This window comes from Myodes glareolus, chromosome 21, assembly GCF_982192425.1.
Source record: "Myodes glareolus chromosome 21, mMyoGla1.1, whole genome shotgun sequence".
Classification (NCBI taxonomy): Eukaryota; Metazoa; Chordata; class Mammalia; order Rodentia; family Cricetidae; genus Myodes; species Myodes glareolus.
The window spans coordinates 9,694,310-9,718,198 of NC_142046.1; the positions used below are offsets into that span (position 1 = coordinate 9,694,310).

General features: G+C 51.3%; 1 protein-coding gene across 1 annotated transcript in view; it reads right to left on the bottom strand.

Annotated features, from left to right (window-relative positions):
- Dab2ip (DAB2 interacting protein) overlaps positions 1 to 23,889 on the bottom strand; it is a 109,624-nt gene that overhangs the window by 46,711 nt on the left and 39,024 nt on the right. The window contains 1 exon segment of the mRNA XM_087899679.1: positions 22,391 to 22,533. Coding sequence (XP_087755805.1) covers positions 22,391 to 22,533 — 143 coding nt within the window.

The window sequence follows — 23,889 nt, forward strand, 5'->3', positions numbered from 1 at the left end:
AATTCCATTGACAAACACTTCATAATGGCAGATAGGAACTCATACATATTTGAGTCACAGGTTTTAAGGACTGGGATGTGACTCCGTGACAAAATACTTTAAGGGTCCCTCAGAAAACAAAACACTACCAAAGTTTTAAAGGTTGAGTCGCTGCCCACCCTCACTGTAGTTATCTGGGGGTCTGGTTCCAGGTTCTGCAGCTACCCAAGTCCAGGCTGCCACTTAATACCTTCCATAGCCTAGATGGAGTCTTGGTTGGGGACAATTCCCAATCACTGCTCTGACAGTGCACACAGTGGGTCCTCAGAAAGTACTAGATGGCTAAACTTGTTCTGAGCTCCTCAGGTCAATAGGGCCAGATCTAGGGAGAGGTAGTTGAACTGTAAGCCCCAAAGCCAAGTCAGACAAAGCAAGGCCACCAACTGCTCTCTCAACCAGACTCATTAGAGGAATATGAATGGTGCCAGGCCCAATCTTTCCATGGATACTTTACATCGGCTGTGTCAAGAATCATAGGAGATGAAGTCATTCCCAGAAATAGACTGATTAAGATGTGAGGGCAGTGCAAACAGCAAGGCTGGACTAACTCTCTCTCTCTCTCTCTCTCTCTCTCTCTCCCTCACTCACGTACTTATTTCTCTGTCCTGGGAAGCCTGGCCAGGATTGAGTTCCTCTGGGAAACAGAAAACAGGCCAGGAGCCAGAGCTAGCACAAGGAGCCTGAAGGTAGGTGGGTAATACAGCTACAGCTGTTTAGTGTTTTCTTTTTGGAATAGCTAGCACCTAAGGGGCGATTTCAGGGACCACTCTGCTGGGGTTCTCTCAGTCCTGAGCCCCAATACAGTCCCTAACATGCAGCCACTTGGCATGCTCAGACCCCTGTAGTTTCTTTATCACTGCCTCCTTGGCCTCATCCTTCAGGTTCCCAAAGGGAAACTCCACCTACCTCTTTTGGGCCCCTCACATTCCTACCTATCCAAGAGGCAGGCCTGACCGCTGGGGGTTAGGGGTAGGAGGGGGCTTCTAGTGGTCAAGGAAGACTTAAAGCAAGACATTATGCTCAAATCCTACTTGGTCCTCTTGCAGCTCTATGGCCCTGGGCCAGTAACCCTACTTCTCTGAGATTAGTTTCTTGCAATGTGTCTACCTCACAGGGTAAAATAAAATGAACTGTGTGTTCTTTCGCTGACACCCCAGTCCCTAGCCTGGGTCCTGGCGACACAGGAAGGAGCAGATGTGAAGTCTATTCTCTCAGGCTGCTGGTCAACTGTGGGCCAGGTACAAATGTACAGGGAGTAAGATGGGGGAACTCAAATCTAGGTTCAAGCAAGAAGGATTCCAGGATTAACACATGAATGAGATAAAGAAGCAAGGCCAAGAGGACACTGTTGGTGGAGGTGGGGAAAGAGATGAAGCCGCACTATGGGACAGGGATCAGGGACCAGTGCAGCAGAGAGCAGAAAGACAGGCAGGCATTGCCCTCAAGAAGGTCTCCAAGGGAGTATTGTTTTAAAGACTACTCTAGTACTGCCAGGGGTCTGTGCATGCAATCCCAGCACCTGGAGGGCAGAGGCAGGAGGATGGAGAGCTTGAGGCCTCGTGGGATACCGTAAGGAGACCTTGTTTTAAAATAATAAGCAACAACAACAAAAATAATCAAATAAAACCACCAATTGCTCTGCACTGGCAAGACTGGAGTAGGAGAGGAAATGGGGAGATCAGCCTAGGGCACAAGGCCAATCTTCTATATTTCTTCTTATTGTACCTGTCACTCACTACCACCCACAGCCCATCACCCCTAATACTCACAACCAGGGCTGTTCCGCTGATCCTCAAGAGAGCCCCAGGAATGGGCTAGGCTCCGCACTTGCTTTGCTTACGCTCTAGGGCAGGCAGCTCCACAGCGCCTCAGGTCAGCACTCTACCCACCCTGGGCTGTGGAACCTATGCAGACCTCCATGGCCCACCTAAAAATCCAGGACACTCCTGGTGGCCGGACCTCCCTTTGGAGTACCAAAGAGCCAGGTAAAAGCCGTGGTGAAGACGGGTTTCCCAGGGGCAGGAGACACCTCTCCCACACCAACACAGGCAGGGGCCACAGCTGGGTTTCTGTCCTTGTCCCCAGGGCCCAGCACAGGTGAACAAAAACAGAAACAACTCAATCCAAAGGATCCCTCAGAGGAGTTCTGTCAGCACCAGAAAATGAGACAGGCAACCTGCTTGCCTTGGAGTTTGGGTGAAGCTTCTCAGAAGCCATATTCAAGACCCCTGACCCCACCCCTCTATGAACTTAGAAGCTGCAGGTAAGGGCAGGAGGGCTCACAGGAAAGGGACTTCACTTTACTACCTGCCTTCCAAATAAGCTGAGGAGAAGACACCTGGCCCAGGCACAGGGGCAGTTCTTTTTCTACGAGACTCCCCTCCTGCCCAAAAGTTTCTGTCCCTAGTGGTTGTGGTGGAGTGGGAGTTTTGAGGTAGCAGGGCTTGCAATCTGTGCCCAGAGCTCTTGATTTTAATTATCTCTACATGGAAAACAGACTTAAGTGAAGATAAAGAGAATGGGAGGGCAGAAGTGAGGACTCTGGCTGGCTAATATGGCTCCGTCACCCCTAAGATCCTATAGTGCAAATGCTGCCTGACCTCTGCTTGATCTCAGGTCAGCACCCAGAACACAGAGAGACAGGGCTGGGACACGGTCAAGAGCCCCACCTCAGACACGGGCATTTTGGGGTGGCAGACTCTGCAAGGCCACATGGGTGGGGGTGCGCTCCATTTTCCTCATGCTTTTGCAGACACTGAGACTGGAAACAGGCTCCACCGACCTGTGAGGGTCAGGTGTCTCTGGCTCTGGCCCGAGGCTTTGCATACAATAAAGGGATAATTAAAGTTTAAGCCTGAGAACAATCAGGGAAGGCCCAGGCACCAGGTGATCTTCTATAAAGTCAAGTGCAGACTGCACAGGGTGTGATGGTCAGTGGAGAAAGGAAAGGGAAAGTTACGCCTACAGGCCTGGATGGAGGTGACCAGGGTTCTGAGGAGCCTGAAATGGAAAGGTGGGAAGGACAGGGCACAAGGTTCCAGTGAAGGCCCTCCTCAGCAGAACAGGAAGGAACTGTCCTGTAGGCAGCAGAGCAAATGCTAACAGCAGCAAGGTCACATGTGTGAACAATGCCATCCCACTGCTATATAGCTGCACCACTGCCCAAGAGGGAGTCACTGGGACATCTCCTAAGCAACTTTTCTTCCCTGGGCTCTTGCCTGACTAAAGGGGCTTATTTATTCGGCAAACTGGGGAAAGCACCCATGGAGCAGTGAACACAGGTGGACGTTCTCAGGGCCGTCTGGGCTAGCCTCTAGCTGATACGCTGGCCTAAGGCAGCACTGCACACCAGTGACAACGCCAGCCCAAAGCCAGGCAAGCACCATCCGCTTGTTCAGTAAATGAAAGTGGGTCCCATTGCTTCTGCCCTGTCCCTCTGCAGGAAGGCCTGACCTAATGCCTTCTAGCCATCTGAACTCTGGCCAGCCTTACCATAAAGGACTCTAACCAGAGCGCACATTGTATTTGGTCAACATTCATGCTTTGTTTAGCCACACAGTGTATGACATTTTTATGTTTTGAATCAATTGCCAACATTTAAAGATGTGAAATTTTTAAATGTCAGGAAAAAAAACAACTTTAGGGCATTTTCTTCCAAACCCAAAGTTCTGCCATCAAAACTGAACAGCTGTCCCTGACCCCAGAAGGACACAGCCATACAGACTGTTTTCACCATAAGCTGTGAAGTGTCTTAGCTAGGGTTCCTTTGTCACATGGGCAAGGCAGGGCCCACAACACATTAGACCTCTCCTAGGGTCACACCAGCTCCTGGCGCACAACAGAGACTTGTCAATGTGTGTGGACAGAGACAAACAAAACAGATAAATCAGATAAACCCTGGGCTTTTCCACACCGAGGACCTCCCGACTGCCACACTGTTTCCTTGCAAAAGCCCTGTTCCCTACATGTACAGTTGAACTGCTCCACTCCTAGGTCCTTCCCACAAGTGGGGACTCCTGCAATAGGGCAAGTGGGATAGTAATCTGCAGGCAGTGTCTAGACCTCTGGAATCATTGTATGGTCTTTGTTTAAAGATTAGGTCTTGTAGTGTCTAGGCAAAGGAAGCCCAGTGCTCCTGGCATCTCTGCACCTTCTGGCCAGCCCAGACAGATCCCCAGGAAGTCTGTCAAACTGAAAAGAAGAAATCCAACAGCAGAACTCAGGAAGTCAAGGCTTCTTCGGATGCTGCCTGCAGGAGGCCTGCCCCTCTTTGAAGCTGGTAACCAATTCTTCCCTCTTTCTTTCCAATAAAGGAAACTTCACAGGGTTTTCAAGGTCAGAGCTCTATTGGCAGGAAGGTTCTCTTTGTTCTTCTACCTCAGACTTACCCCAAACACAGACAATTGTCCCCAACAACCAGTTCCTGCTGGGTGAAGACAAGGACCAGGCAGGTGCTTCCTGTGGTCCCCAGGAGCCCTGCTCCCCTGGATACAGATTCTCTGTGGGCCTGGCTTCCTGAAGCTCAATCTTAGCAAGAAGTTTGGGAAGAAACAGCTGCCAGTCCCCAGAGTATACCCACAGCCCACGGAGGGGGTCAAAGGTTAGGATGGGCTTGGTCCCTTGTTGGTGGCTGAGGATGTTACCTCAGGCTACTCTCCTCTCTGTTTCAGTCTCCTCGCTTGAAAAATAAGGAAATAAATGCCCAATTGGAAAGATTCATGCTCCTAACGAGACCCAGAGGAGCTGTGGGAATCACAAAGTGCCATGCCAAAGTTAATTATTCCAGTCCCTGGCGCAGTGCGTGGCATGTAGTAGGTGCTCAATGAATATGTTTATTCGGCTTGAGCTGTGCCAGGCTTCACACTGGGTGCCAAGTGGAGAAGAGGTCTAGGTTGTCTGTGGGGAGTCTACCCTCAAGGGCTAAAGAGGGGTCTTGCATGTCAGAACGGCAAGGAGGTAAGAGCCAGAACACTGTGGGACCCAGAGAGTGGTCCTGGGCTCCTTGAGGCAGGGTAAGAGATTTGGTTCTTTCCTCTGGCGTAGTTCACCCCTGTGTCATGTGTGCCAGGAACCAGATAATGCCACAGTACTGTATGAGCCAAGCTTTCATGGACACTCAGTAGCTCTTACATGTGGTTAGAGAGAACAGGCTACCTACCTGACCCGGCTGAGAGGACAGGCCTGCCAGTCCTGAACAGGCCAAGGCCACCAGCAGTTCTAAGGGTTGTGCACCTGGCAGTTCACTCTGGCTCTTTGGTACTAGCCTCAAGACACCAACCAGTCAACAAGCCCTGCTACACCCTCTTCCTGGCACAGAAGCAAGTTCACCTCTTAGACTTTTGATGCCACAACAAAGCACCCGGCACAAAAGGGACTACACTCTCGGGCTCAACCTCTACCTCCCTCAATCTCAGCCTTCACCTCTCCTTACCTGCTGCTCCTGCCCTTAGAACTGGTTCCCACTCTCTCAGCACCCACGAGCCCTTTTCACCTTCCACAGCCTGTCCAAGAAGACAGAAAGGTCCTAATCCTCTGTCCTCACCAGATTCTCCTGCCAGTCTCAGTGCCTTTGTCCTTGCTTTGCCACCCAAGGGACTGATTTCCTTCAAACCCCAAACACTATCACCACTACCCAATTCCTTGAGAGAGGATCCAACCCCTGTTACATTCTGCCATAGACAGCAGTAGAAGACGAGGCCAGAGTGTCCAGTCCCTTGTCTACCTGGGTACATCCATCCCTTCCTCACTTGGTCCCTCTCCATGGGGCTAATTTCTACATCCCTGGACCGCAGCTTGGCTAGCCAGAGTGAGATGGAGTGCTATTTGTAGGACTGGGGAGGAGCTGGACTGCCACTGTGTGCTGAGGAAGCTCTTCTGCTGTTGAGGAGCAGATCCAAGAGTCCCAAATGAACAGCTCAGGAGGCTGGGTGAGGGGCACCAGGGAACCAAGCCCTAAGCAAAAGGGGTTAGGACCTGAAAGACTGGGTAGAGCAGGAGGCATCTGGATGGAGGGGACACAAGGCAGGGGAGCACAGCATGGCAGTGCCATTCCAAACATTTTACTGTAAATTTCATTTATTCCTCTCAAGACTCCCAGTTATCCCCTTCTTACTGGTAAGTAGTAGAGGAGGGTTTGACACAGACCCTGACCTGGAGCATCTGCATGACACAGGGAAACCCAGAGCACAAGGAGGTTGGGGGCAGCAAGGGCAAGAAGAGCCTGAAGGCTCCGGGGGCTTGTTAAAACCTTGAAGTAAGTAGCTCTGCAGTCCCTGCAGACCCACCCCAGCAGAGATAGACGACCAACCCCAGGGGGCACCTGGCAGGAACATGAGGGTTGCCAGCAGTCTGAGGACCCCAATCCTCCAGCCTTCTTTCACCATTTGCCTGAAGCCTGAAAGAGGCTGCTGCTGAGGAGCCAGAGAAGGCAGCCAGTCAGGAAGCATGCTCAGTGGCCACACCACAGGCTGGCGTGGAGCTGTTGCCAGGGCAGCTGAGAAGTCTGCCTTCACAGGCAGAGCGCTTTAGCACATGCTCTCTCTGGACTACCAGCACAATGGCCAGCGGCAGCAGCCTCAGCCATGGGCTTCAAGCTCCCTTCCCAGAGAAGCAGAGCTCATGGGCAAGACATCTGCCATCTGAGACGCTTGCTCCTCTCCAGGGTCGGGGGAAGTGCAACTGAGAAGATGAGAGGAAAACAGGCCCCCTAACTGAGCTTCTACCAGGCCAGATGAGACTGCCAGACTACTGCTAAGGACTGTGTATGTATATGGTCCAACCTGACACAGAAGAATTCCAAGCGCTGTAAAAACATGTAAACCTGAACTGAATCCACCCAAGGGCAGAGTCACAAAAGTAGGAATCCATGAGGTGGCTCCCAGAGGTCTAGAGAGTTTTCTCTAAAACTGCCCTAGGAAGGATTCGGCATTCCTCAGAGTACACTGAGAAGCCTCACACTGACCACACAGGCGCTATTACCCTGTCTGAAACCTACCCCGAGACTCAGAAAATCAGCAGACCAACGCTGCCAATGGTGCTCAGGTCCTGAGTTCTACTCAGACTGATGTCACTTAAGGAAGCCTCTTGACCCCTGAGTCAGTAAGGAAGCTGCTGGTCCATGCTAGGAATGAACTGATGTGCAGTTCTCCTCAGCAGACAGAAGCACAAGCAGGAGAGAATGCAGGACTGTTTGCTCTGTGTGTGTCCACGGTAGTCTCCTGACGCCACAGCAACACTTACTCAAAAGGAGCCCAAGTTCCCTGCTCACAGCAAATCTTCAGACTAGAAACTCAGCCACTCTGACCTAGGAGTGAGAGACTGTTGTCCAGAGACCAGGTTCTGAGGACAGCCCACTATCTACTTGGATTTAACTAGGTACCACCTACGTGTACTAGCATGACGGCTGGGATGGAAATACAGAAGAATCTCGAAAGAATCTCAAATCCTCTCATGGCTCAGAGAGAAGCAACGCATATGTGCATGTTGGAAAAGCTTAACGAGGTACCTTCCACTCCACATCTTCCAGGGGTCTGGCAGGCCATAGCCTGTCTCTATGGGAAGTCGGAAAATACCTATGAAGAGACCTAAGATTTGTACCCAGAGTCAGGGCTGTGTGACTGTAAAATGTCACATTGCATGGCCCAAGCTGTGTGTTGGTTAGTTTTGTCAACTCGACACAAACAAGAGGGAACCTTCCTTAAGAAGATCCATTAGTCTGTTCTGTGGGCAGCACCACCCCTGGGCAGGTATGGTCTGGTTATACAAAAAGTCAGTTGAGGGCTGGAGAGATGGCTCAGAGGTTAAGAGCATTGCCTGCTCTTCCAAAGGTCCTGAGTTCAATTTCCAGCAACCACATGGTGGCTCACAATCATCTGTAATGGGGTCTGGTGCCCTCTTCGGGCCTGCGGGCATACACACAGACAGAATATTGTATACATAATAAATAAATATTTAAAAAAACCATCAATTTAAAAAAAAAGCCAGTTGAGGGAACCAGGGAACAAGCCAGTAAGCACCATTTCTCTACACAGCCTCTGCAGGTCCTGCTGCAGTTCCCGCCATGACTTCTCTTCATGATGGACTACAGTAAGTCAAAATAAATATGGTAAGCCCCTTCCTCACCAAGTTGCTTTTGGTTTGGTCATGGTGTTAGTCACAACAGGGAGAGGAGGGAGCAAGACCAGCAGGGACTCTGTAAGCATCTCCCTGCTGCCACTTCAGCCTCCCTATGGCAGCACACTGGGGTACTGGGGCAGGGCTGGGCAGTCCCACAGGAAAAGCACCTTGCTGTTTACTTGAAGGAGGAAACAGAATGTTTGGGAAATGAAATGAGAGTGGGACAAAGCCCGAGTTGGGCTCTTTAACCAACCTACTTAGCCTCTGGCCATGGAGGGCGGCACTTTACATTAGGCCAATCAGACCCAAGTTTGGGCTGAAACCTGGCTTCCAGCCAGCAGCAGCAAACACGCCCAGCAAGTTTCTGACTCTTCTGAGTCCATCTGGCCCTATCCTACCGTGTCCACAGTTGCAACCAGGTCCTGCACAGCCAGCCCCAGGGTTACTCTACACCTAGGAAGACACAGCATCACTCCCCATCCTCCAGAAGCCTGGGCTGTGGGAGAAGAGGAAGGCAGAGCTGTACTAGCTGGGATCTCTGGATTGACACACACTCCAGAATGGACCACAGGCTCGAGGATCTGGCCCTCCCCACCTGGGATTCTTTGTGTGGTTTCTCTGGCATAAAGATGCTCAGCTATCTCCAGAAAGCAGGACCATGGCCTCTGATGCCCTCAAGGCCTCTTTCTTAGTGCTCACAGAGAAGGTGGATTCTCCCCACCTGCTGCTGCCACTTCTGAAACCCTGGGGAGTCCAGAGATCTCCAGGTCTGCTCAGCTAACCACACTTCCACTACCACCTCTGCAGATGGTAAGCAGGCTCCATGTCTTAACAGGTGAGCTGGGATACTAGTAAGGAATAAACCAACAGGCCTCCCGGAAGGAGGAAAACCATGTCTCCTCCTTTTCAAAACCTTTTCAAGAGTCATTAATATACTTGGCATTTGGAACATCACAAAACTGTCAAATTGCCATTAAGAGGAAGAAAAGTCTGGTTTGGGGATACTGAGGTCAACATTTTGCTGTCATCCTACAGACCCCTAGTTCAACAGTGTCTCTGGCATCTGCCAGACTACTGGAGGAATGAAGTCCTTGGCACTAGCTGCGGATGTACCCAAAGGTGCCAGCTTGCTGCAGCAGCTGAACATGCCTTTGGGCTTGGGGTTATACAGGCCCAAGTTTAAACCCAGCCCATCTTAATGGCTACATGACCTTAGCCAAGTCCTTAGCTGTCTTCAGCCTTAGTTTCCACACTTGTAAGAAGTATATTTCCTAGGACTGTCTAAGGTTTAGGGTCACAGTCTTCCAGCCACCGGCAGCCAGACCACAGAATGTGCATAAGCTCGTGTGCCTGCCAGGAAGCTCACTGTTCCTACCCGACTCCCACCGAATCAAGCTCCACATCTGGACTCACCGACATGGGCAGTGCAATTGTAATTTGCCTATGGGGCAATTTTATCCCAGCCCTCTGAGGGGAGAGGCTGAGCACCCACCACTCTGTCTCCCAACTTGTCTGGTGCCTGACCCTCAAGACCAGGCCATCAAAGTTCCTTTGCTGTGAGGTACTAACTTGGCACTTACTAATGAGCATCTTAGACCTGTTGGCACCTCTAGCACCTCACCATCCAATAGCTGCCTGTCTCCCCACTGCTTGGGACTTGCATGACTCTCCAGATTTCTCATAGTAACACCTTCTCAGAGTTTCGGAAGCAAACCAAAGTCATTTGCCAACTACTTTCTCCCATTAATCTCACAATGCATTTGCTATTTTCCTTCCATAATGACTCATTTAGCAGCAACAGAGCAATTAGGCAGACCACAGAATATTGATTTTCTAAGTGGAAGAAATGTCAGCACAAACATCATTTCCTGCTTGTCTTGGGCCATCTCTTGTTACATGAAGGGGTGAACCCTAGGAGTGCTGAGGGGGCCTACTGTCAGGATTCTGGGGCCTCAAACAGAAGCTTCAATGTGTGATGACATGATAAAATAAGATGATAAAATGACCAAACATGCAATATCAGGTAGACCTCAAGACCATAGGAGACCTGTCCCATCACACAAGACGATGGCGTCTAGTCCAGGTACAGGTCCATGTATCATAGAGTACAATTCTGCTATCAGTTGTGGCTTGTGGGATGAGGATGAAAATTCCATTCCCTTTTGAGCTATATGAAACAGCTGATCCAAACCCTGAACCACACCGCCCCCTTAGTACAAATGCCCATTCATGTCCACTTCAGGATGCCCATCCAACCCCGAGGCTCAGAAAGGGTCGGTCAAGTCAGCTGGAGACTCCTCTCCCTTCTACCACCACAGCTCAAGATGAATACGAACACCTCATATTTCTGGAACGCTCCAAACCACCTTTCAAAGCACAAGGCTAGAAGGAGGAAAAGGTAACCTGTCAGAGACAGCCGGATGAGCGGAGCGTCTGGTAGTCTTGTACCCACACTGACACAGGAGCCAAAGCCAACCCCACAGAGGGAAACTATTAAACAGGGAATCTGTTAATCTTTACCCCAGATACTCCAAGCAAGTGGAGAAGACAGCTGGAGGAGCAACAAGTCCCCATAGCCCCACCCTAGCCAACACTGACATTTCTCCAGAGAGCAAATGGTTCTCGGTAGCTGTAGGAGGAAAGCCTAAGGCTCAACTGGTGAGTGCAAGCTTTGTTGCTTTGGGTGTGATAATTAGCCTCTGAGCCTCATCTGTAAAATGGGATGATGAGTCCTGTCCTGCCAAAGTCCTAGCTGGTATGAAAGCCAAGAGGTAAATGATCTACCTCTCACCCTCCACCTACACACACACACACACACACACACACACACACACACACACACGGCAAGTTCAGCAAAGGTTTCGGGCATGCCAGGGCTGGCACATTCAGCCCTAGCATGCTAGCATGGTCTGTCCCCATGAACAGGAAGTCCCATTCTAGTGAAATGCAGACAGATATGGGGCAGTCCGGGTGGGCAGGGGGCAAAGTCCCCTGCACTCCCTCTTGTAGATTCAGACACATTAGTACTTCAAGCTGAGGAATCATTCCTTGAAGAAACTACTTTCTCTGGCTCACTGAATGCTGCCTACCTGTATGTACAACAGGATTCCCTCAGCTCCAGCAACTGTAACACCTGTAAGAAGGTCTGAGAAACACTCCCATGGGAGCTCTGGACAGAGGGGGAGATAGGGAAGTATACCCCAGCTTGGAGAAACAGGGCTTTCTCCAATTTCCAGTGGCATGTTGGGACAGATCTGTGCCTCAACTTCCAGTTTTAGAATGAGAAAAAGCAAGAGACCGCATACCAGAAGGAGCATTCATCTCAACAAGAGGCAATTAAAAAAAGGGCTGGAAATCTCAAATGGAATCTCCTCCAGGCTACCAATAACCTTCTAAGGTTCATAAACTGGGAGACTGAAATTCCAGAAGAGGATAGAGGCAGATATGCCTACCTTATCCTCTCCTGCTCCAAAATGCACTTCTAGTCACAGGTAAACACCATGCCCTGTCGGCTTCCAGAAAAGGGGCAAGGTCCCCACAACAGCTGGCCATATGTCTGAGAAGACTGGACGGGAACAGAGAAGCCAGGGAATATAGACATATAACCCACGTGTGCCAGAGATCTCATTTATGGATTCCAGAAGGGGCGTGACCAGCACAAAGGACACATGGGTACAACACTAGCAACTCCCCCAAAACAATTCAGTGCCCCCACTTTTCTCTTAAGAGAGGGCTCCTTGAAAGGTCAAGGGCTCCAGGAACCACCGGCTTCTCTGGAAGAGTTCCTGCAAACCCATTCATGGCAGACCCATCCATAACGGCACAGACTTTGCTCCCAGCAAGGACAGTGCTTTATTAATTATTCAGAGGACAGTACAATTATGCAAATTTGTGGATAGCCTCTGCCCAACTACTGCCTTCTGCAGAGAGTGCCTGTGGGGGATGGGGAGAACCAGAGACAGAGCTGCTGTGTACAGGGGAACCACTCACCCCACAAAAGGGACAGTAACTCCCAATATCCTGGCTAAGGTTAGTACTAGTCAAACCACTAACCCAATGAGGGTGTAGACCAGACAGATGGACAGACGAACGGACAGACACACACACACACACAAACACACAAGTTTGAAACTACTTTGAAGATCAGCTCTGGGTACCTTATAATAACTTTTCCCAAAATGACACCACCTGTCACTTGAGCCAGCAACGCCATTATGCAAGGCCCACTCCTGCAAGTCCTGAAGGCAGTGAATACATCCAAAGTTGTCCTAGAAACATGCTTCTGAGGAGAGGGAACACCTCAAGCTAATGTTTACCAAATGATGCTCTGCAGAACACTCCTGCAGACATCTACAACTGCTCCTGGGGATGGGGTGGGGGCAAGAAACCCTAGCTTAAATAAGACAGGACTGGTGTCTTCGTTGCAGGACCTCTCAAAGGCTCTAACCTTCTGGGCAACCAAGCAAACCAACCCTGCAGAAAACAACACATAGTCCCACATTTAGGAACCTTTGACAATTTTGAGGTTGTTCCCCACCCTCAGATGGTTTTAGGCACTCAATTTATCCACCTGTAAAATAGAGAAAGCACTGGTTAAAGCTAGACCTTCGAGATGGGAGACAGACTGCTCGGGTTTGGACCCTAGCTCTGGCAACAAGGGTGCATGTAGCTTGGCCTGTTATAAGCACAAAGTGCTGAGGACGCCACTGGCCTGGAAGAGGCTCACCGTTCAACCAGTACACTAGAGGACCCTGACTTTCTGGCCAAAGAACTCCTACGTCCCCAAGTCCACTGTGAGAACAGTCTCTAACCCTGGAGGGAGGATAAAATAGGCATAGGCCAGGGCATCAGCAATGGTGTGTGTTCACCGCCCAATGCCTGGCACAGGGGCCTTGAAAATGGTAAGCAGTTGGCTATTGTTAGTATTATCAGAAATGTAACATGAACACGTGAGCGGAGACCACATGGAAGACAGCTGACAGGGCCACCCTGGGACCCCGCTTTCTCCTCTGTAAAGTGGGGATGGCAGTAGCACCTGTAAAGGTTAAACACGGAAATGCATAACACCGAGCAGAACCCATCTTCAGGAGCCACTCAACGGTGGTGGGTGGTGCCATTCCAGCACCAAGAGAAGCCTGCCATGTAGACAGCAAGATGAAGGACATCTGCATCCCGCCCAGCAACAGAGGTCTATGGAGCTCCAGGGGCTTCGCTATCTGAGCACCATGAACCAAGCCCAACAAAGACCTCACACACCTCCAGTGTGCAAAGGATTCCTTTCAGGAAACCTGGGGCCTGCTTCACTAAACAGAGAATTTGAAGCCCAGAGAGAAACAGCAGGTGGCACCAGGTCTCAGAGGACTCCTCAGCATGAGGTAGTGTGGGAACTACAGGGGATAGGGACTGGGAAGTCAGGGGTTCAAATTCCAAGACCCTGCCTCACAAGCCAGACCCCCTTACCCCTCTCACTCACCAACCATCTGATAGGTGGCCTAGGCTCATCTGGCTACCCCCCTCAAGACAGGCCTCTCTGAGAGCTCTGTCTGCAGGACAGGACACCCCTACAGTCCTGTCCCATGAGGAGGTGCCTTCATGGAACTGGGCTTGAATTACACGGCTACCACTGACTTCATCATGGTAAGTAAAGTCATTTCTCTGCACCTCAGCATCACCCCTAGAATCAGGGAGTCAGAGTAAGAACTGGGCCCTGGTGATCCGTGTGGGCTCGATACTGGACCAAGTGCAATTCCAGATTTGAACCACAGTCTTAATGCCTGGCCTCATCCAAGCACCTCCAGGGCACCCTGAGCACTGGCATAATGACTCTTTCCAAAGTGGAACCATACAGTAAACACCAGTGAGAAGTTCTCCACAAGAGAACTGAGCAAGAGCAGCAGGCTGTCTCATGGAGACGCGACGCCTCTGTAGGTGCTGATTTCTTTCTTTGACTATGAATTTATTTCTAACAAGAAGACTCCTGGTTTGGTATGTTCTTTTTTTTTTTTTGGTGGGGAGGTCTGAGACAGGGTTTCTCTGTGGCTTTGGAGTCTGTCCTGGAACTCGCTCTTGTAGACCAGGCTGGCCTCGAACTCACAGAGATCCGCCTGCCTCTGCCTCCTGAGTGCTGGGATTAAAGGTGCACGCCACCACCGCCGGGCTGGGATGTTCTTTAAAAAGGCATTGCAACTTTAAAGCAAATGGCAGGCCCAGATAAGGGTACAATCTCAGCTCTGGCACCTGAGCAGAGAGATCTCTGAGGAGTGACAAAGGGCCACTCCACACTGAGCTTCAGTTTCTACCTCTGTGAAATGGGATACAAGCCCCTCCTCACTGTGAGGAATCAAGAATACAGCATGGGATATGCTTAGACAAGCTGCCAACACACAGCTGGGTCACAATCTTTGCCCCTCTACAACGGTTCTCAACTTTGGGCAATAGTTCTCAGACTTGAAGGAGACACAAGTTACCCAAGCACAAAGTCTAATCCAGCAGGTCTAGGGTGGAGCTCAAGAACCTGTATTTTATAATGCTGACTCTCCCCTACCTTGAACATCTGTGACAAACTCCATCCCAGACACTTCTGTGACTCAGTTTCCTAGCTGCAGTCTGGGGTAGTGACTGGAAACGCATACATGGGAATAGGAATAGGGGTAGAGCCAGGAACAATCCAATAATAAATCTCCTCCCCAGCCAGAAACACTAATTGTTGAGGCTTGGCCATTCTTCACGTGCTAACAATATGCAACTGCAATATAATGCTCTGATTATGAATGTCAGAAAGACAGAGCATGAAATTAACTTCCCCTTAGTCAGTGGGCACAGGGAGATGCTACACTAATTCAATGCCCTCAGCATGAAAACTCCCAAAGACAATGTTGCATCTTATTAGGGTGTGTGCTACCCTGGTGTCACCTATCTCTCTGCCCAATGCTCTTTTACAATCCAACTGGGCTGATGTACAATCAAGTAGGACCCTGCTTGTTCAAGACAGGTCAAAACAGTGGGCAGGAGGGGCTAACAGAAGGGGATTTGCCAGGGCAGCTGAGAGAGGGTAGAAGAGCTCCCAACTCCACAGTGGGGGCTTCCCACAGGAAAAAGGTGGGGGACTGCTGTGCTGGAACCATTCACCGTGTAGCTGACAGACACAGGGAACTGTCTGAAGAAATGGGAAAGCTAGACTCAGAGCATGCCTGTGTCTCTTGCAGCCCCTGCTCCAGCCTGGCCAGAAACACCAAAGTACCCATGAGTGCCAGCAGAAGGTGCAAAAGCCTGCCAGGTTTTTGTTTGGGGAACATTCCCAGGAGCAGGGCCTCGAGGCTGCCCACTGACCCATCTCTCTTAAGAAACATAAGCATATGCAAAGTTATTCACTCACTGATGGTACTAAATATTTCTGGGCAGCACACAGCACTGTCAGTGCTTCTGACCAGCCCACTGCAGAAGCGCTGTCAGGAGTCAGAGGCCTGCCAAAGGCACTCTTGACATCTCTCCAGGATTAGGCTTAACCTCCAGTTTTGGGGGTCACGTCTTAGTCTAAGAATGCCCAAGCGGTCCCCCAGAAGGCTGTCAGGTTAGACATTCTCTTCCACCCTCTCCTGAGATCATACTCACTAACTGCCTAAGTGATGGCTTTTGCAAGTACTCACATCCCAAGTTCCAAAAGAATCTATGTGTGCATGCAGACGAGCACATGTGGTGGACAGTCATGTGTCCATGGAGCTCAGACACTCGCAGACTGCAGGGATGGAAGGAGAAACCTCCAGTATTCAAAGACCAGGAGACAGCACAAGACCAAGTATAGTCTCGTCTTACTCCCGGACCACTGACTCCACATGTGCACTGAAGAGGTTTGCTGGGGTTCGGCCATGACAGCTGTCGAGGTTCTGAGGGGCTAAGGAAGAGCCCCTTGCATAGGGTGAGTAGGAAATGGGCCATGTCATGGAAGAAAGCCGGTGAGTATAGAGGGCAGGCCTTGGGCATGTCATGGTGGAACTCTAAGGATGGAGGAACCTCAGTTCAATGCAGACCTGCTGCCCACACACCCACAAAGCTTCTATCAGACAGGACTTTCTCGTTCCAGAGGGACTTAGGGCCCTCCTTCCAGACAGACATACTCAAAACAGCAAGAATCTGTAACCATCAGAGCTTCTCTGGGAAGAGCAGCTTTGTCCTTCATTCTCCTAGAGAACGGGGCTGGCAGCTCAGAGCAGTGAGAAGCACAGACACAGATACCAGCCAGAAGGGAGGTTTCCTTCTCCTTTTCACTCTCTCTGTGATCGCTAGTTTCTTTCTGTGGTCTTTAGAAATAGCCGTTAATTAGAGCCCAGTAATTAACTTTCTGGTTCAAATAATATTTTGCAATGGAATTCCATTAAAGAGTCGATTTGCATATCCTCTGATATGGGGCTTGGAAATAGGCAAGGCTACTTGGGGAGAGAAGCCCCATGGTACCCCCAAGGCTGGCTGCCACCAGGACATGGGTTCTACTTAGCATGTGAGATTGAGAGGGGAGTCCAAAGGCTGCTGATGGGTAAGTTATCCCCAAGAAGTTAGGCAGCTTGTTCACAAAACAGGCCAGCATGTCCACATGCCCAGACAGTACTGCATATGTGGACAGGAATGTACACATGGGCACCCAAACAGACTACACACACACATATTTATAGAAAATACAGAACATGCACCTGGGCAACACAAAGTATATGTAAACACAAAAGGAGTTTACATATCAAGAAAATGCACAATAATAATATGGTAGTCAGCACTTACTGAGTACTTAGATTGAATCATTTGCCTATATTTGACCTACAGAAATCTTAAAACTTCATCTAGTCTAATCCAACAGGATGCCAAACTGGTCTGTTGCAAATACATAGACATACACCAGAATATTTACATGTCACACACCTTCCTGAGGACAGATACACATTTGCAAAATATATAAGAAGTATGCAGATGTATTGGGCTTATTCAAAGGTCGGCTTTCCTACCCTCTGAAACTTCAGCTGGGCAGCCCAGGGCTGATTAATAGCCAGATTCCACCATTCCTTAAAATATTACCCAGTTCAGATACCTAGAAAGTTCGCATGGGGACCACAGATATAAAAGGAAGGCAAGGGAAAAAGAGAAAGCACAAATAAACTGGCATTCCACACGCATGCCTCTGGAGCTGAGGCTCAGAATCACACACATGGCTCTAGCTGGGCTTGCTCACCTCCTGAGGCTCCACATACAGAGCTGCACACGGAAGCAGTGTGACTACGAGAGGCCTGGCGGTTATGTGGCCTCAGTGTCCCTGGACCTTTCAGTCCCTTCTCTGCCCATCTACCCTGTAAAGGACGGATGACCTCTCCAAGTACCATGTAAATGTAAGTTTCCTTGTAATGATTACTGTTTCAAGAATTAAATCTGATTCCCATATGGGGGGTTGGGAGGAATGAAAGTCAGGAAGCCTCCTCCCAGGAGTTAGTGAATTTCTCGTAGAGCTCATATAACATGTAGAACCCACTCATACACAGCCTCCTGGTGCTGAGGAAGGCTAGTCAGGGTAACTGAAAGTCTGCAGAGGGATCTGTCAGAAATTTAGAACATGGGGTGAGTCTGGAGGAAACAGCACCGCAGGCCACTGGGCTCAGGAGAGCAGTCAGTACCCAATCACTAACAAGCAAATTAATGCAAATAAAGAAATAGCATTTTTCTGCCTTTTCAAGATGAAAGAGACCGTTTTAATGATGACAGACAGACAGCTTGTCTCTTAGTGTGAAGAAACACTAACAGGTAGCCACTCTCAAAACTCACTGACAGAGAATAAACCATTACAGGTTTTTGATACACCTTTTGTGTGTGTCAAAAACTTCAAACTTCATATTCTTTGACTTAGACATTATCCTATGGGAAAATAAGAGATGTAGACAAAAATCGAATGCTCAAAAATTCAAATTAGTAAAGAAAAAGTAAAGCTAAAAGCTAAATGATTTAAAATAAAGACGGCTCAGAAGGAGCTGCAACAGTGGACATTTAAAAGGGATTTTAAAACCACACAGGAAACCTCTTTACTCCCGGGTGCAGCCGGACAGGAGGACAAAAGGACAGGCAGAGGACCTCTTACCAGGCACTCGCTCTGCTTTGCTCAAGGTTAACAGCACTCTCCATTATGACTCAATTCCTCCTACACGGAGCAGCAGCACCTATGATCTCTCTAGAACTATGGAATGATACCACATGACTGACACAGGACTGTTAGTCCTGGCACACAGATGAGAAAACTGAGGCCTACCAAACAAGATGGCTTCACCCAACTGATGTTAACTAATACTTGAAATCCTATAGTTAGGTGAAGTTCTTTCACACATTATGTTTTACTTAATCAAATTTTAGAAACTTTAAGAAGGGTGTGAGACCCAGTACTAAATGCTAAGGAAACAGCACGGAATAAGACCAAATACTTGTGATTAAATAGTGAATGTATCAATACCAGTACCTCCATCATAATTTTCATTGAGTCCACTCTGTAGATGTACAAACTGATGCTCCCAAAAGTCTAAGTGACTTGCTCCATTATACCTAGTAAGTATCTAAACTTGAAGTCACTATATTTCACAGACCAGTCCCAAGTGAAAGTAGACGAGGGCCTGATGTCCCATTCCCTATGCACAGCAGGGCAGGAACCAGCACGGAAACACTGGCCTGTAGACAAGCACTACCTTCCACTTCCTGTCTCTTCCTCCAAAGGCTACCTCAGTCCTGGAGACAGAACTCCTATCTGCCTTCTCAGGCCAGGTGAGAGTCCCTGTAACAACACTTCGCCCACTTAAACTATCTACCCTACCTGGTCTATACACCTGAGTAACTCTCAGCTGTGGAAACTGAGCTCCACAGTCCCTGGAAGGGAGAGTGCAGCGCTAACTGTGTACACACCAGCCTCGCCTAGTTGCACCTGACTGCATTCCCAAGTTAAGCGTCATAGGAGGACAACTGGCAAGAATGAGAGGATATCAACACTCCAGAGCACAGAGAGTCAGAGGGGACACTCTCACCCAGAGTTTCTAAGTAGAAATGGTATGGGGGGGGGGGGGGGAATAAGGGAGAAGGATGTCAGCTGACTGACCTAGCTCAGTGACTAGGTTCTGGGAAAGCAGAACCACCATATCCTTTACTGCTTTTACCAACATTAAAACCCCTCGCCAATGAAGAAGCAATGCTTCCAGCCTGCACAAAAATGCTTCTGCCAGCACCCGTTCACCTGGGGAGCGTTGGCCAGCACTCACTTCTGCTGTCCAGGAGAAATGACTGCCTGCCCCTGATGCTTACTGGCAAAGCCTCCAAAGGAGACAGGAGTGTCTGAGAGGCCCAGAGATCAGAGACCAGTTGGGAACCTCCACTGATGCCATCTTCAGTACAATAAGTACAAAGGCTCAAACCTGTCCTGTTGTCCTGTAGCCCTTGAGCCCCTAAGATTCTGCTAGCCTAACCCAAGCCTCACAACCAAAGGGCAGCAGCCCACACCCAGGACAGATTTCTTTCTCAAGAGTCCCGAAGATTCCAGCACAGAACTATCTGGTTTCCAGCCTCTGGACAGAGAATTCCTGAGCAACAACAAAAGGACCGCCCCAACACAGCAGTCTGCAGAGCACACAGACAGCACACAACGACATCTCTTTAGCAGTCATACAAACCAGGCAGACTTACACACATTTAGACTCAAGAGATTGACCCAGATAGCCCCAAACTGTTCATCTACATGGGAAGGTTTCTGGGATCAGGGCTCGTGCATGCAACCTTGGAAGCCTTTATTCCCTTTTCCATCGTTGCATCCCAAGCATCCTTCCCATCTCAAGCATCCACTCACTGCTTGGTGTCTCTGTATTTACCCCAGCCCCAGGGAGAGGCATGACAGTCAGCAAGAGTACCACGGAGAGGGAATTCAATCTCTCCTTGATCTGCTCATTCCACCCCACCTGGGTAGCACAACACCCACAAGAGTGAAGAGGTCCCTCTCCACTGACCCAGGCCTGACCATGAATCAGTGAACTCCCAGAATGATGACTCCAGGACTGTCCCAGAGGAACATCTTCCAATGCACCCAGCTCAAGCCAGAGGAGCTGTTCCCGAACAAAGCAACAAATTGAGACCCCAGTACTGGCAAAGCCCATTTCAGCCTCTAGACTGAATAGGATTCCAAACCCAGGCTCCCTGACTTTTCATGGAAACCTGGGCTCTTTTCCGATTCCAGACAAGCCACTAGGCCAGATCTTGTTTAGAGAAAATTAAAAAGACAATTCCACACCGCTGCCAGTGACATTCAGCTCCTCTTGCTGCCGTTCACATTTCCAGAAATGGACTTGTAGTTTCACTCTCAAACCCGACTCTGCCTACCCCTCCCCCTGCATATAACAAGGCTAACCTGAGAGCAGGCTGAACAGGATGTATCCGAGGTCATCTTAAGGGAGCCTAGACCTCTGGCTAGGGCTGCTAGTCAAGCAGCTTGCTGCCGGCTTCCCAGGGTGGGAGGTAAACACCACATGCATGCCGCCTGCTCTCCAGCGGGCAGACACACTGGGAGACCGGGCTGCCTGCTGTCTCTCCTGCTCCCGGACAACCACCACATGCACACAAAACCGGGTACGCACACAAAACTGGGTACGTACACAAGTCCTCGCATGCGAGAACAGAGGGTCCGGACCCCTGCCAGGGAAAGCGCAGAGAAGGGCATGTTCTTGGGGGAGACAGCCGGAGGTAGGAGCCGTAGGAGAGTGGAAGGCAAACCGGGTGGCCTGCCGCCCAGACAGACAATAATAACAAAGATGGGAATGGAGATTTTCAAAGACGCAGTGGCTGCACCCAGCACTGAGCTCTGACCTGGCTGCATCTTCCTGCCAGGGAACGCCTGGTCCCCTGAGGCACCATAGCCACCAGTGAAAAGCTAGGGGTCCTGCCTTAGGCTGGGCTGGGCAGCTGGGGCAGGAAGCCAGGTGCAGACAGCGGTGGGGATGCACTGGAGAGCCGCTCAGGACTGAGGGACAAGGAAGGTCTAGCGGTTCTAACTGGGTTGTGGGAGGGGTACTCTAGGGTAAGATGCTAGCTGTCAGTTAATCGTCATTCCACCTTGGGCAGGAGTTGGGATAACTTGGGCTCCTTTGCTTGCTGGAACGAAGGAGGGAAGGAGAGACATTATCATTCTACCTGTGCCTTCCACACAAAAAGTGCCAACTCGCCAATGGTAAAGCGGACACAGACCTAGGAAGGGAGACGCCAGTACCCTAAGATGTTGGGGCTGAATGCTGAAAAGGCTTCTTAGAGCCCATTGGCTCCTTCACCTCCACGACACGTTCTAACTGGTACAGGAATCCATCACTGTGCCTGTGCCTAAGTAGAAAGGTGCCTGTGGCAGACACGACTCAAGGAGGAGATCCAGGGCCCCCAGAGACTGTGCCCGCCCAGTGCCCCCGCACGGACAGGATGGCTTGCCCTTGCGAGCTGAAGCCTGCACGTTGCCAGTGACTCCAAAGCAGGCTCAACAACCTCCTCCCCGCTCCTCTGCCCCACAAGCCACCTCCCCCTGGAATTTCCACACCTGCTCTCGGCTTACCCAGAAGGAAGCAGGGAATAGGAGACACCCCTGGGAGCGGGAGGAAAAGGAGGGGAGCAGCTGCCCAGACTGGAGGGGGAAGGCCCATCTTCCGGGGTCTCATGTTATGCCCATCAACCCAGCGACTGGGCACTGCCCGCTCTGCTCGCCCCAGCCCCCAGAGGAGCACGTGCCCTACTTAGCGCAGATGTGCCCCCTGAGCAGCCCAGCCCCCTGCTCCTCCCCTCCAGATGTTCACCCTTTTCCGCGCCACGAGCGCTGCCTGGTCTGGGTAAGACCCAACCGAAAATGCCTTTTGTATCGGACACCGAGGGACTCGGCAGGCCGGGGGATGGGTCCTGAGGGTGGAGGCGCCACTTCCGTCCCTACCTCCAGGCACCGCACGGCCCGGGAAACAATGCCCACCTCGGCCAGATGAAGCAGGACCCCTCATGCCCGAGAGGGCACTTGCCGCCCGGTCTAACCCTGGACCTCCGGCAGCCGGTGGGGGCAGCAAAGGGTGCAGCCTCGGCCCCACGGCCCGACGTGGACCCCGTTCCCGGAGTTCCCGGAGGCCGGCGAGGCGTCTCTCCCGCGGGAGCGTGCTCTGCCCGGCTCCGGCTTTGTCCCCGCGCCCTCGGGGCACAGCCCAGGCGACGGCGGGCTCACCTCTCATTGTCCGCGGCGGCGGCGGCGGCGGCGGTTGCGCTCCGGAACCCCGGCAGGATGTGGCGGAAGCTGTGGTTGCGGTCCAGCTTGGGCTGGCTCTTGGTGCGCTTGATGGAGCCCTTGAGGCGACGGCTGAGGAAGCCCTGCGCGCGGGGCGACAAGAGGGGGAAGGGGAGGCGGGGTTAGCGCGGCGGCGGCGGGCCGGGACCCGCACCCTCGCGGCCCACGGCGGGCCGGGTTCGGCCCCAGCAGCTCGCGGCCCGCGCCGCCGCTCGCCCGCCCGCCCGCCGACCGAGCGCCGACGGCCCGGCCCGCGCAGCGCGGCCCAGCCCACCCCGCGCCGCCCGCCGGCCGGCCCAGCCCGCCACGTCGCCCCCGCCCCTAAGCCGCCGTTGCCATGGCGACGCCGAGCCGAGTGTCTCCGACCGTGGCCGAGGATGCCCGAGCCCCCTACCCCGCCCCCTGGTGCCGAAAGGGCGGGGGGGGGGGGGGTGAGGGGGACCGGGCTTCGGAGGGGCGGGGGACCTGGGGGTCTCGCGCCACCAGCTGCCCCTCGTCTCCCAGCCTTCCTTCACAACCAGGCCACACCCCCAATCTCCGGGAGGAATCCACACACCGCCCCGTCCGGGACTGACAGGAGCGGTTGCACAGAAGGAAACTAAGGCCGGGAGAGCAGGCCCTCTAGGCGGTCAGCGCCTGGTAGCAGCACTCTGGCCATCTAGACCAGAGTAGGCAGTGACTGGATGTCTGGATGGGGGCTGAAACCCTTGGACCCCGGCAAGGCCAATTCCCACGGGTACAGGGTTCCCCAGTTCCCGCCTTAGGGAGGGGCCGGAGGTGTTGAAGGATTTCCTGAGTATTCCTCAGATTTGGGACACCAGACTCAGACCATGCATAGATTCACCTGAGGCTCCAGCTTAAACCACCATCCCCAACTCCAATCACCCCACCCCAGAGCTCCTGGACTAATGAAGAAGCAGGGGAGGAGGCAGGCAGCAGTGAGTACGTGCAGGTTGGACCAGAGCTCCCTTGATAGATGATGAAATGTGAGGCTCAAGGGACCATGGCTAAGTCTTACTGAGTGAGCTGGCTAGTTTTCTGTCAACTTGACACAGGCTAGTCATCAGAGAGGAGGGAACCTTAACTGAGAAAATGCCTCCACGAGATGTAGTTGTAGGGCATTTGTTAATTTAGTGACGGATGTGGAAGGGCACAGCCCATTGTGGGTGGTGTCATCCTGTACTGATGGTCCTGGGTTCTATAAGACAGCAGGCTGAGCAAGTCATGGGAGCAGGCAGAAAGCAACACCCCTGCATGGCCTCTGCATCAGCTCCTGCCTCCAGGTGCCTGCTGTTTGAGTTCCTGACCTGACTTCCTTCAGTGATGGTCTAAGATATAAAAGCATAAAAAAGCATAAACTGAATAAACCCTTTCCTCCCCAAGTTCCTTTGGTTATTTTTTTTTTAAATCATAGCGTTAGAAACTCTAATCCTTTAATC